This window comes from Taudactylus pleione, unplaced genomic scaffold, assembly GCF_031769625.1.
Source record: "Taudactylus pleione unplaced genomic scaffold, aTauple2 ptg000333l, whole genome shotgun sequence".
NCBI classification, from domain to species: domain Eukaryota; kingdom Metazoa; phylum Chordata; class Amphibia; order Anura; family Myobatrachidae; genus Taudactylus; species Taudactylus pleione.
In genome coordinates, this window is record NW_028284734.1 from 8460632 (window position 1) to 8475918 (window position 15287).

A 15287-nucleotide genomic window follows, 5' to 3' on the forward strand; every position below is an offset into this window, starting at 1 on the left:
ATTATTTGCAAGGAAAATGTGTTTAATGATAATGATGCATTCCATTCCTTATGTTCTCCCCGATGATGTATATTTTATATGTGGAAGAAAAGCATATAAGTGGCTCTCCCCGAGCTCCAAAGGTTTGTGTTACCTAGGAAGAGTAATCCCAGAGGTTATGACCCTCACACATGTTGAAATGCTTGGTATTCATAAAAACACACCATCACCATATCTTCACACACAGTATGAACACAGAGGCAAAAGAAATATGATACCTGGTGATGTGCATAAAGCCACACAGTTAATTAGTGAGACAACTGGCTTTCAAGTTTTAGTCACATTGGATCCCACCAGGATCGCTCGGGGTACACTAAATTTTAGATATATCCAAGATCTTGCTAAATTGATAGTTAATATCACCTAGATGTATGATGACACCTTCAAGTATACAGGTAGGGATTGCAAGCGTACAAGAAAGAACTGGTGCAACACAGACAAGTGCTAAATTACTTAACAGCTGTCACAGGAGGGTATTGCGTAACTTTGACCACTCAGTTTGGAGTAAAGTGTTGCACTTATATCACAAACAATACCAGCGACCCAAAGGAAGTAATAGACCACAAAACGGAAGAGATTCTGCAGTTAAAATGGGAATTTCGGAAGAACCACAATGCTTCAGTGGCTGAAGTAGAGGAGAAGGTAGAGGAATAGGTGTCATGGTTGAACCCAGCGAAGTGTTTCTCAGGTCTAGGGGAGTGGGTCCAGGAAATGATTGCAAGCATAGGTAAACTCCTGATCCTTATACTGGTTGTCATCATAGTAATTGGCATATGTGTCAAGTGTGTTCCTAATGTGTTGAAGTGTGGAAAATTTAAAAATAAGGTAAATCGGAAGAGCAAAATTATGATGGTGGTTAGTAGTGCCCATATGAATACTGAGGTAAATGTAGAACTGAATTACAACCTTGAACTAGGAAATACTATCATATAATGTATTATATTTAGAAAAGTGTAAAATGTATTATTAAAATGTTATTTTTTTTTTTCCTCATTTGAACATCTTAAATAATGTAAGTCTCTATTCCTCTTCAAAACTTCCTTTATAGGACTGGTGCATCCCCACATCTTTCCCATGATCTCCCAAGATCTGCGGTGTGCGTACAATGGTAGTTTTATGTCCCCTCCTAGAGACCCATTATAGATGGATTGAAACCACCTTGTGCCATCCCATAAAAATAACGTTAAATAATACCCCATATGCAAGCCTAAAATTAATTTTAAAATCACAGTATGATAGCATATTGTTTGCTATCAAAGGGTGGACTGTCGAAGCTGGTTTAGTGGCTGAGACAGAATCAGTGTAAAATTAGCTTGGAGTGATGCCATCTTGCGAATGGCAACCAGACTCCATCTTAAAAATAAGTATCTGCATGATGCCATCTTGCAAATGGCGATAAGACTCCATCTTAGAAATAGGTCACACAGCGCCATTTTGTCAAAACTACATAGTACACAAAACACAACGCTAAATTACTAATAGATAGCAATTTGTCAAAACTACATAGTACACAAAACACAATGCTAAATTGCTAATAAATAGCAATTTGTCAAAACCACATAGTACACAAAACACAACGCTAAATTGCTAATAAGTAGCACGGCCAGCTTTTTAACAATCTTCCCCAAACACATACCGACAGTGTTTCACATACATAAAAATGACTTTCCAACACATTAAAATCACCACAAACTTAAATAATGAACAGTGCAAAATAGTAGCAAATTAGTGGTGTTTTCCCTGCATTCACATTAACACATACACAGTTAAACAGTGCACAACGCAAAATAGCTAATTATTAGCACGTTCAGCTTTTTAATGATCCCTACACAACCAATACCGACTTAGTCCCATACACTCAGAGATACCTTTCCAGCTTAGTGCTGCTCGCTAAGTACCCCACAGACCCCTAGACGTACAACGCTATTTAGTGTCGTTCTCCCTTGCATACATACACTTAAAGCAATAGTTCCGTAGCGCAAAAGGGTTATTATTACATGATTCATTCACAATGCCAGCATGTAAAGAAATGACTGTTTTCTGCAACTAACATTTAGTATATGATAAGCAAACCATGTTTGGTAGCGTACTGGTCTACTCTGTCTCAACAGCTTTCTGGTGTCATCGGTGAGAAGATCGCAGCATGCATTCTCAACTTATGAACTGTAGAGAGTTAAAACACTAAAATGTACTTTGTAATGTTAGCAGCTTAGTTATGCATGCAGCGGGAAAAAGGCGACAACAAGCTTTTGGAGGCTGACCTGTGTCCATTTGAATCGACCTGTTAAATGTCCTGTAACAGAAGCACCGTGATGGAGAACCAATGGAATCATGCCAAACTTGCTTATTGTATTGCTTATCCCTGTAAGGATATAAATGTGCGTGTTGACTCCAATCTGGAGTCTTCTTGCTGATGCTGTAAATGGAGGTCTCTTGGTGATGCCGGTAACTGGTTCCAGTGCGCATGCGTATGTATAACTGTACCTTGGGTCTGTATAATTTCTTTGCGCTAAATTGTCTTTAGATCACAGCGTGTAACCTACTGTTTTTATGTTGAAATAATATACTTTGTGCGTTGGAAACACATTTTCCAGGTTTATTTTACTGTATGACTGCGTACACAAATAGCGTCAATTTTAGAAGGTATAGGAAGATTTAGCAGGTATAGAGAGGATTGTACCAGAGGTTTCATACCAATATAACAGGGTAGTGCGGGTAGGTAGTGGTGAGTATGGAAGGGTCAGGGAGGTAGTGCAGAGAGATAGTGTTTGGTAAGGAGGGGTCAGGGAGGTAGTGCAGATAGGTAGTGGTGAGTATGGAGGGGTCAGGGAGGTAGTGCAGAGAGATAGTGTTTGGTAAGGAGGGGTCAGGGGGTAGTGGAGATAGGTAGTGGTGAGTATGTAGGGGTCAGGGAGGTAGTGCAGAGAGATAGTGTTTGGTAAGGAGGGGTCAGGGGGTAGTGCAGATAGGTAGTGGTGAGTATGTAAGGGTCAGGGAGGTAGTGCAGAGAGATAGTGTTTGGTAAGGAGTGGTCAGGAAGGTAGTGCAGAGAGATAGTGTTTGGTAAGGAGGGGTCAGGGGGTAGTGCAGAGAGATAGTGTTTGGTAAGGAGTGGTCAGGAAGGTAGTGCAGAGAGATAGTGTTTGGTAAGGAGGGGTCAGGGGGTAGTGCAGATAGGTAGTGGTGAGTATATGGAGGGGTCAGGGAGGTAGTGCAGAGAGATAGTGTTTGGTAAGGAGATGTCAGGAAGGTAGTGCAGTGAGATAGTGTTTGGTAAGGAGTGGTCAGGAAGGTAGTGCAGAGAGATAGTGTTTGGTAAGGAGGGGTCAGGGGGTAGTGCAGAGAGATAGTGTTTGGTAAGGAGTGGTCAGGAAGGTAGTGCAGAGAGATAGTATTTGGTAAGGAGGGGTCATGGGTTAGTGCAGATAGGTATTAGTAAGCAAAGAGGGGTCAAGGGGGTAGTACAGATAGGTAGTGGTGAGTATGGAGGGGTCAGGGAGGTAGTGCAGAGAGATAGTGTTTGGTAAGGAGTGGTCAGGGGGTAGTGGAGATAGGTAGTGGTGAGTATGGTGGGGTCAGGGAGGTAGTGCAGAGAGATAGTGTTTGGTAAGGAGGGGTCAGGGGGTAGTGCAGATAGGTAGTTGTGAGTATGTAAGGGTCAGGGAGGTAGTGCAGAGAGATAGTGTTTGGTAAGGAGTGGTCATGAAGGTAGTGCAGAGAGATAGTGTTTGGTAAGGAGGGGTCAGGGGGTAGTGCAGAGAGATTGTGTTTGGTATGGAGTGGTCAGGAAGGTAGTGCAGAGAGATAGTGTTTGGTAAGGAGGGGTCAGGGGGTAGTGCAGATAGGTAGTGGTGAGTATATGGAGGGGTCAGGGAGGTAGTGCAGAGAGATAGTGTTTGGTAATGAGGGGTCAGGAAGGTAGTGCAGAGAGATAGTGTTTGGTAAGGAGTGGTCAGGAAGGTAGTGCAGAGAGATAGTGTTTGGTAAGGAGGGGTCAGGGGGTAGTGCAGAGAGATAGTGTTTGGTAAGGCGGTGTCAGGGGGTAGTGCAGATAGGTATTAGTAAGCACAGAGGGGTCAAGGGGGTAGTACAGATAGGTAGTGGTGAGTATGGAGGGGACAGGGAGGTAGTGCAGATAAGGATAGGTACTGTTGAGTATGGTAGAGTCAGGGATGTCGAAACTGGAGTATTGGCTGAGACAAGATCAGTTTAAAATTGAATCGCAGCAACACCATCTTGCGACTGGCCGCAAGATGTCATTTTGCGATATGGCCGCCTATGCGCCATTTTAGATAAACTCACACTTTAGTACATGTGGCGATAATACTATTAGCATCATGCAAATGCATCTGTGACCATCACCATAGGTTACGGCAATTCACCAAAAGCCCATTTCATTACTTTATGTATTATAAAGGATATATATTTCAGAAATGGCTTTACAGTATGCCAAAATTGGATTGCATTAGTTGAACAGAGCAAATGGCCAAGTGACAACTAGCTTGTGTAGATAAGCTTCCTGGATAAATGTCTGCTCTCACTCCAGGTGGCCCGGCTAGAATACACACCTTACATTAGCAAGCTTCCTGCAATGAAATAACTTCAAAGCTTAGAGTGTTATCTTAGGTTTGACTCTTGTTGAGTTTGCTAATAAACCTTTTAATACATTCCTGCCTATAAACCTCTAAGATTCACCTGCCTAGAACCTCTAAGACAAAACCTGCCTATACCTTCTGAAACCACAAGATGTCGCTAATTAGCTCTGTGTTTGATTATACCATTAATGAAATACTGAGACAGTTGAATAGCGGTCTAACACGCTAAAGATTATTATTCAGGTAAAAGTACAGATGTTACAACGCTATGATCTAATAATGAGCGCAAATAAATTGTACAAACATTAGGTCATAAGGTACAGTTAAAATACATGAAATGGTTATTAAAGATCAAAATACAATGAGCAATATGAGACAGAGAGACAGAGAGAGAGAGAGAAAGAGAGAGAAAAAGAGACACATCAAAATACAATGAGAGAGATATCAATGTCTGCTGGGAGCACATGTTCAAGATGGCTGGTGATGGTGTGTGTGTGTTTGTGTTTGTGTATGAGGGGGGGGGTTTAGGAATGCTTCCTGCCCTATTGTCCAAACCGCATGGTCTACAAACAAACTCCATTATGAAGCTACCTCATTGAAATCTCCCATAATGCCATAGTTAATTAAATATGCAAGCTGGATATCATATGCCAACACATCAGGCAAACACTGCACCATTTAATATTCCAACATGTACAACACAAGCTGATTCCAATATACAACAATACCATCCTACAACAGACCTCATCCAGTACCCACTAGACCGTGGGGAGGGGGAAGGGCTGAAGCACATGCTCTTCCTTTGTTTGCAAGCCTCATGATCCCTAGGCAAACTCCAATTTGAAAACTCACATTAAGTTGTAACTCTGTAAATCATCCATCCATCAATGATCACAATTATAATAAAGACAATATACCTATCTGACCCATACAACACCATAATTGAGTAGAATTATAATTTCCTTTGTTCACCCCACATGGAAGTAGCCATCTCTAATAAACTGGCAATTACTTATGACCATTCAAAGCTGTTATTAATTCAACTTCCATAATATATAACTGATACCACCCTATGATTACATTCATGAGTATACAACACATACCAAGCCTATCTCTCCCAAGCAGAGATATTGTTCAAGCACATGGGAAGGCCCTAACACAGAACACATGGGAAGGCCCTAACACAGAACACATGGGAAGGCCCTAACACAGAACACATGGGAAGGCCCTAACACAGAACACATGGGAAGGCCCTAACACAGAACACATGGGATCTCAATCAACCAGCATCAATCATTTACAAATATTACAAAAACTCCATAATCAATCCCTTTCCTGCATGCTGATAACAGACTATTGTACCCTACAGTGTAGATGAAGAGTACAGATTAGATAACATATCATCCACTGTATGCTAACACAGACTCATGAATATCCTTAGAAAACTACAAACCACACACCATGCTAAGCTAATAACATATTAACACCAAACATAGCTACAGACACCCAAATAGGCTAAATATTGCACAATTTATACTTAGCTATAACCCAGAGGAACTGAGACCCATTTTTCGTTGTCTTGTGAGAGAGTGAACCTCTCTCTTCCCAGAATCTGCACGTGTGTCTGCTGGCTGTGTGTTCTCAGGATGTGCATGCTATGTTCCCGCCCCCTTTTACCTGTGAGGTCATCAGAAAGGGAGTATCCTTTTGGTTACCTGAACTACTGTTCCCAGTTAGCTATCTCTATTGATTAGACTGGAATAACCAGTCCTTTGGACAAAAATGTAAACAAGCCTACACCATGTTATTGTCTTTTGGTAAAGGTTAGAAATCTGTTACAGGGCATTTATAGGACAATTCCAAATGGATACAAAAGGTCTCCAACCTCCTTTTGTATCCCCCACATGCAAATCTAAGCTGCTATGGCAAACAACATTTCAAATAGTTATTCTCTCTAACATTCATATTTCATAGCCGCATGTTCTGATCTTCATATTGATGTCACCGGAACGCTGTGGAAACAGAGTAGATCAGTACGGCTCCACACACAGTCCAATTGTCATTTACTAAGCCATAGTTACAGAAAACATTAATTTCTTTATATACTGACATTGCGTTTAAACCAAGTAATAATTATCCTTTTTGCGTTACGGGACCATTGCTTTTAAATGTATGTATGCGGGGAAAACAGCACTGAATTGTGTTGTGCGTCTGAGGGTCGGTAGGGCACTCAGCGAGCAGCACTAAGCTGGAAGGGCATCTATGTGTGTGTGTGTGGCCATGCCAGTATGATTTTGGGAAGGATCACTAACTTTGTTCTGTTTAACATTGTGTGTATGAGTTGCAGGGAATTTTGCTACTTTTCAAATATAAGTCTGTGTGTGATATTATACACATAAGTCCATGCATGATGGGCCACATGTACACACACACACACACATATATATATATATATATATATATACACACACACATATATTTTTCTGATGTTTTTAAACTGCAATTGCAAAATGTGTTTATACAGTGAATTTAATCCTCATACAGGAAGGAGGCTTCCAGCTGTGCTGTCGGAGCCTCCCTGTTTATTCTGCCTGTTTTGGGTTGGAGATGGGCTTTGTATAGGGTTCCAAATGTTAATAAGTTAGTGTTTGTGTTAAACACTGTCTGCCTGTGTTTGAGGAAGGCTGACTATGTACCTTTTTTTTACAATATAGTGCTGTGAGATTTTATTTCTAAGATGGAGTCTTGATGCCCTTTACAAGATAGCATTGCGCAGATTCCAATTGCAAACAGATTCTGTCTTCGCCAATTATCCGGTTTTGACACTCTTGTAGCTGGATTAATTTGCATCCACACAAAGAGTCTGGGAGAATAAAGAGTTTTTCTTTTGAAGCCTGGGAAAGGTGCGGGCTGCTGACAGAGGGGGCATGTGGAACTATCAGGCTCAGCATGTCACACTGCTAGATGTTCACTTAGTGAGATTTAAGTGCACCATTCCTCATACACACATTAATACGCACAATTACGCTGGTAACTAATCGCATATTAGCGAATGCATAAGATCCTGTATGAAAACGCTTGTTGTTAGCTTCATGCGCACGCATCTGCCCCAAGTTAACTAGTTTCTTTATATCAAACCCCGCATACTCACACATTACATATCCACATAAAAGGTTTAATAAGCTTTAAGGTATAAGATTTAAGTTGGTTCAGTTAGTATAAATGCTGTGAAATAAAGATATTTAATAACTAAGGTTTTATACATGCTAGGAAAGCCGTGTTTGGTTTCGTATTGATGCATACTCTTTAAACAGAATTCCGGTATTATCGGTGTGGAGATCGCATTGTGCATTCTCAACTTATGGACCGCAGAGACTTTAAGCAACAAAATGTATATTATATGAACAACTGTTAGGATGATTGCATGGGGCGGGAGGGCAGAGACCCCCAGTTGTTAGAGGCTGGGTGAGTCTATTTGAACCAGCCTGTTAAACGCTCTGTAACAGATGCTTCCCCCATGGGAACCAATAGCATCAGCAACAAACTTCTCTATTGTCCTGTCTATTCTGGGGGGGGTATAAATATGTGTGCTCAAACACTGGGTCTTTAGTCTTCTTGCTGAACGCTGAGGGACGAGGGGTTTCTTGCTGATGCCTAACATCTGGACCAGAATGCGCTGCGTATGTATACTGTACTTGGGGTCTGTATAATTCCTTTGCATCTAATTGTGTCTGTATCAATAGCGTGTAACTGACTGTACTTTTTACTTGAATAATACTTTGTGCTTTGGAACCACATGTTCTAAGTCTGGAGTCTCTATTTACTGTATGACTGCGTACGCAAATTAAGCGTCATCCTTAGAGGTTTATAGGTAGGATTTTAGAAGGTACAGGCAGGTGTATACAGAGGTTCATTTCAATATTGTCAGATGGAGGCTCATCGAGTGAAGTCACTTACCTACTCACATGGCACATGTGGCTATCAATATCTCAGCAAAGGGTGGAGTGGCCACATGCAGGGTTTTCCTGCAACCGCTTTGTGCTGAAAAATCTCTATCCGTTTTTGTGTGAGCACAGGAAGCTGACTAGAGTCCAGGGACAAGAGAGGAAAAAGTTTGTTTTCCTTTGTTGATAGAACCTAACGTTTAAAAGGGTGCCGCAGTATTGAGTATGCGGCTGAGTTGCAGTTTTACGCACAGTAAAGATGCACTTTTGCGTACGCAGCTAAAAAGTTGTCATACGGTTGTGTAGTAGTCGCATTATTTTGTATGTGACTGGTCACACTATAGCGTATACGTACTTCTGGTTGTGCTGCCACGGTGTTTAAACAAAGCCGTTGAGGTTTACATTTTTCAATTGTTATCAATATCTGGGTTAACGTGTATTTTTCGGTGCAGGAAAAAGTGTGTAACAGTGAGTATTTTTTGGACAGTTAAGGGTATCGTATGATCCTTAAGGGCTAGGTGCAAGGGTTAGTCTAGCCGCTCGGTAGGTAGCTTTACCGTTCTATACACAGTAGCAGGTGTACATGTTGTCTTTGTTGTAGAGAGGTGCGTGGGAGTGGCCGACATATAAACTCCCATAGGTGTGGAAGTTGCCTTACTAAATCTTATCCAGGTGTGGAAGTTGCCTTTTTCAAATCTTATCCAGGTGTGTGGGCGCCGCCGACTTAAATCGTCCCCAGGTAAATGAAAGTATCTTGATTGTCTTTCACCAGTTTAAATCTTTATTGAAAAGCGTAGGATTTTGTCTCAGAATGGGAGCCACGCAAACAGTAGAGATGTTAGACAATGATGTGCTGCTAATGAAAGCTCCGATTGGATCGGCCCATCGTATTATGCATACTAAGTACGGTACTTATGCAATAAGGTATTGTGATGTATGGTTTAAAATGACGATGAAGAGTGTTAGATCGTTTCCCAGAATTGGTAGTTTTGTTAAGGATGTATTAGATAATGTCCGCGATCACATCAGTTTGATGCACTCCCGAGAGAAAAAGGTCAAATATTGTGAATGTTTAAAATTGTGGCAGCATGAAGGGGATGCGTGGCTTAAAAATGTGCAAGCGACGCAAACTAGCATTGCGAGCGCATTGCCAGAAAATACATCCACGACGCTAAATTGCAATATGGTTGAGCCGCAAAATGTCGCGCACGTGCGGCAAGGTAGCATTGTAGAAAGTATTGCCAGCAGTTCACGCTCACCTCCCCCACCTTATGTGGATGGAGGTGCAAGTACAGTTAACAAAAATACCCATAAAAATTTAACAAGCAATTTGTACCTTCTCTTAACCAACCATAAAGAAAATGTTTATGATGTGGATGATGAGCCTATTGTAATGTCTGCAATTTCCCATGCTGTGCAAATGATAGATGCTGCATCACCACAATCATGGGTGGTGCCGCCATCTTCATCGGTAACAGCAAGGGAAGTGTTAACACACTCTGCACCCATAGAGGAAGTTGCTAATACCATACGTAGCAGCAGCAGATTAAACCCCCAGCCAGGTAACCAGGTCAGAGGTAGCAACGCTACCGGTCTGCATCCCATTCGGACGATAACTGTTCCGAATGGAAATGCAGATGCGAACAGTGTAGTGCCCACGAGGGAAGTAGTAATGCATTGTCCCTGGACAAGAGCAGAACTAAATTCCATCATAAATGATTTCCCCGATCCAAAAAAGGAACTAGCCAAATGTCAAAGATTTTTGAGGAATTTAGGTAGTTCTCATGAGCCAACTAATAAAGACTGGCGTGTGGTGTTAAGGGCCTGTCTGCTACGCAATACTGACGTGACAAAATTTATCACGGATTGTGTATTGGATGGCGATGTTCCCTTAACAGACCAAGTGAACCAAGGTAACATTTCCCGCATTGTAACTCAATTGGGTATATATTTTCCAGTAGTAGTTAACTGGAACAAAATTTTCACAATCAAGCAAAAGGAGAGTGAAACTGCAGAAAACTTTTGCGACTGGGCTCTGCAGGCTATCACCCAGTACACTGGTATAGAAGATATTAAAGATAGCACTCACCACAGGGGAATGATAGTCACGGTACTCATGGACAGTCTGAAAGACGACTTAAAGACTCGGGCTCAGACCTCACAACCTGGCTGGAGGGGACTCACAATAGATAACCTCATAGAGTCTGCCATAGAACATGATAAAAATATCACAAAGAAGAGAGAGACCCAGAACGAAAAACTAATGTCTGTCAGTATCCAAGTTCTGGAAGGAATGACAATAACATCACAGCCAACTGACACACCTGCACCCACACACACACCTGCACCTGAACAATTACACGTCCTCACCAATCCCACACCACAGCAAACACATCCTTACCCCACATATCATACACAGGCCTCATACTACCCACAAACTTCATACCTCCCACAATACCCTTATCCTTCACATCCTTACCCATGGACCCATCATCTTTTCCTCTTGCTCAACTCCCACAACAATCCTTTCATCCAACCCATTCAAAATTATGTTTCAACTGTCACCAAGTGGGACACATAAGTAAGAACTGCAAAGTGAAGAACACCATACAGGAACACGAGTTTCCCATGGGTTCATAGGTAACCCCAGTATCTTCTCCCAGGCCTTATATGACTGTTTATAATATTTTCAACCTATCAATGGATCTGTTCTAATGTAAAATGTGGATGATTTATTGTTGTATTTTAGGTCATGTTTAAATAATATTAAACTGTTGTGCTTTATCTCCCACTCATAGGACACAAGGGCCCTCATTCAGAGCCACTCGCTAGCGGCAGTACGCTCGTTCCGAGCGATGTTCGCACATCTGTGCATGCGTACGGTTTTTAGTACGCATGCGCGAACCAGTCAGTGCGGCCGAAAATCGTTGGTACGCAATATAGCGAGGGCCTGCTATTTGAGTGACAGAATGAGGCGTATGTGGGTGGTAACAGGGGAAGGTGCTTGAAAACGGGGAGTGGAGATCCGAACGCAGGCGGGCTTAAAGCTCAAAACGGGCGTTTTAAGGGAGTGCATAATTAATACAGCAGCGTCATTGACCACGTCACTTGTTTTTTTTTAACTCAGAACTGCTCGCAAAATGGCGGTTAAAAACACCAACCACAAGAATAGCGAGCAGTTCATACGCTGTACGATGTACTCGATTAATCTAATAAATAGCGGACATGACGTATGGTGCGTGCAGCCAGGGGGCGTTTTTATCAAATAAACGAGCGTATGTTTTGCTCGCTCGTTCAGACTTAGAGGTGGGAACAGACTGCAATTTGCGAACGGATCATTTGAATAGCCACCCCTTGTTTTTGAACGAACGACCACAAATAGCGAACGGCTCTGAATCAGGCCCAAGGTTGCTAAGGATAAACGGCAGCCATGCCAGGCTAAGGTTGACTACTCAGAATACTATCCAACCCAGTGGCCCAGGCATTATTTAGAGCAGTAGCTATTAATAACAAGATTTAATTGCAGGTTTCCAAGAACATGTGTAAGGTGATGGGTAACAACACTGAGATTATCCCAGACTGTCTTTTCCTTTATTTGCCCCCCTTTGAGATACTGTTCAAACAGGCAGCCTCATGTGAAAATATGATAATGAGGTTACTGTGCAGGGTCTCACGAAGATGAATGAGAATAACCGAAATTGAAAGTGTTATTAATTAACATGTCTAATGCAAACTGTCATGATGTCAAATCTGGAGAATTTGTTATGATCCAAATTTTTTAGCTCAGGTTGTTTGAGCGATCAGTGGAAAGGTCCGTATCTAATGATACAACATCCTCAAAGGGTGGCCAAGGAAGATACGTGGGTCCATTCCACTCACTATAGGGAGGTTAACCAACCGGTGGACATACAAGGCGGAGACAAGGCCGATAACGTGGTCCTGGTGATTGCGAGCTTGTGCCGGAAGGATTAAGAAGGTGACGGTGAGATATCTGAGCTAAAGAAATGTGTAGATCAGTGCTTCCAGCAATGGAGTGGTCTGCCGTGGTCATCCTAGTTCTTTTTTTTTTTCTCCAGAGTTTTTGTCATGATGATCTGTTTGGGGATACTCAGTGTCTGTGATGGAGGACCAATTGAGGAAATGGGAGCTGATGGCAGTGCTGATGGAGTGGAGTCAGGAGGAGTGCAATGCCAATCAGGGGAGTGTCTGACCAATCTTAGTATTGTAATTGTTATGTTATTTGGGAAGAATACTTCCAGAAGTTATGACCCTCACACATGTTGAAATGCTTGGTATACATAAAAACACACCATCACCATATCTTCACACGCAATATGAATACAGAGGCAAAAGAAATATGATACCTGGTGATGTGCATAAAGCCACTCAGTTAATTAGTGAGACAACTGGCTTTCAAGTTTTAGTCACGCTGGATCCCACCAGAATTGCTCGGGGTACATTAAATGTTAGATATATTCAGGAACTTGCTAAATTGATAGATAATATCACCGAGATGTATGATGACACATTCAGGGATGCAGGGAGAGAATTGCAAGCGTACAAGAAAGAACTGGTGCAACACAGGCTAGTGTTAAATTATTTAACTGCTGTTACTGGAGGGTATTGCATAACGTTAGCCACCCAATTTGGAGTAAAATGTTGCACCTATGTCACCAATGATACCAGCGACCCTAAGGAAGTGATAGACCGGAGGATGGATGAAATTCTGCAGCTAAAATGGGAGTTTCGTAAGAACCATAATGCTTCAGTGGCTGAAGTAGGGGAGAAGATAGAAGGAAGGGTTTCATGGTTGAACCCAGTGAAATGGTTCTCAGGTCTAGGGGAATGGGTCCAGAAAGTGATCGCCAGCATAGGCAAATTCTTGATCCTTATATTAATTGTCATCATAATGATTGGCATATGCGCCCAGTGTGCTCCTATTGTGTTGAAGTGTGGAAAATTTAAAAATAGAGTAAAATGAAAGAACGAAACTATGATGGTGGTCAGTAATGACAATATGAATACCAAGGTAAATATAGAACTGCATTACAACCCTGAACTAGGAAATACCATCATTTAATGTATTATATTTAGACATGCATAGAATGTATTATTGAAATGTTATTTTTAAAACACCTCAGATAATGTAAAGTCTAAATTTCCCTTCAAGACTGCATTTATAAGACTGGTGCATTCCCACACCTTTCACATGATCTTCCAAGATCCGTGGTGTGCGTATAATAGTAGTTTTATGTCCCCACTCAGAGACACATTATTGATGGATTAAGAACCACCTTGTGCCATCCCATAATAACACTAAATTATATGTAACTGTAAGCCTAAATTAAATTCTAATAGCAGATTGTGATAGCATGTTGTTTGCTATCAAAGGGAGGACTGTCGAAACTGGATTATTGGCTGAGACAAGATCAGTTTAAAATTGAATCGCAGCGACACCATCTTGCGACTGGACGCAAGACGCCATTTTGCGAAATGGCCGCCTAAGCGCCATTTTCGATAAACTCACACTTTAGTACATGTGGCGATAATACTATTAGCATCATGCAAATGCATCTGTGACCATCACCATAGGTTACGGCGATTCACCAAAAGCCCATTTTATTACTTTACGTATTATAAAGGATATATATTTCAGAAATGACTTTACAGTATGCCAAAATTGGATTGCATTAGTTGAACAGAGCAAATGGCCAAGTGACAACTAGCTTGTGTAGATAAGCTTCCTGGATAAACGTCTGCTCTCACACCAGGTGACCCGGCTAGAATACACACCTTACATTAGCAAGCTTCCTGCAATGAAATAACTTCAAAGCCTAGAGTGTTATCTTAGGTTTGACTCTTGTAGCTGGGTTAATTTGCATCCACACAAAGAGTCTGGGAGAATAAAGAGTTTTTCTTTTGAAGCCTGGGAAAGGTGGGGGCTGCTGACAGAGGAGGCATGTGGAACTATCAGGCTCAGCATGTCACACTGCTAGATGTTCACTTAGTGAGATTTAAGTGCACCATTCCTCATACACACATTAATACGCACAATTACGCTGGTAACTAATCGCATATTAGCGAATGCATAAGATCCTGTATGAAAACGCTGGTTGTTAGCTTCATGCGCATGCATCTGCCCCAAGTTAACTAGCGTCTTTATATCAAACCCCGCATACTCACACATTACATATCCACATAAAAGGTTTAATAAGCTTTAAGGTATAAGATTTAAGTTGGTTCAGTTAGTATAAATGCTGTGAAATAAAGATATTTGATAACTAAGGTTTTATACATGCTAAGAAAGCCGTGTTTGGTTTCGTATTGATGCGTACTCTTTCAACAGAATTCCGGTATTATCAGTGTGAAGATCGCATCGTGCATTCTCAACTTATGGACCGCAGAGACTTCAAGCAACAAAATGTATATTATATGAACAACTGTTAGGATGATTGCATAGGGCCGGAGGGCAGAGACCCCCAGTTGTTAGAGGTTGGGTGAGTCTATTTGAACCAGCCTGTTAAACGCTCTGTAACAGATGCTTCCCCCATGGGAACCAATAGCATCAGCAACAAACTTCTCTATTGTCCTGTCTATTCTGGGGGGGTATAAATATGTGTGCTCAAACACTGGGTCTTTAGTCTTCTTGCTGAACGCTGGGGGACGAGGGGTTTCTTGCTGATGCCTAACATCTGGACCAGAATGCTCT

At 41.7% G+C, this 15287-nt stretch overlaps 1 protein-coding gene across 3 annotated transcripts in view; it reads right to left on the reverse strand.

Annotated features, from left to right (window-relative positions):
• Positions 1-15287, reverse strand: part of LOC148509027 (baculoviral IAP repeat-containing protein 1-like) — a 136164-nt gene that overhangs the window by 53171 nt on the left and 67706 nt on the right. The window contains exon 10 of one of the 3 annotated variants that reach the window (XM_088443772.1): positions 4882-6646. The exons of the other annotated variants lie outside the window; for them this stretch is intronic. Within the exon in view, the coding sequence (XP_088299898.1) occupies positions 6636-6646 (11 nt within the window). The 3' untranslated portion in view covers positions 4882-6635. Of the gene's footprint in view, positions 1-4881; positions 6647-15287 lie in introns of those variants that run through there. 3 annotated transcript variants of the gene reach the window in all.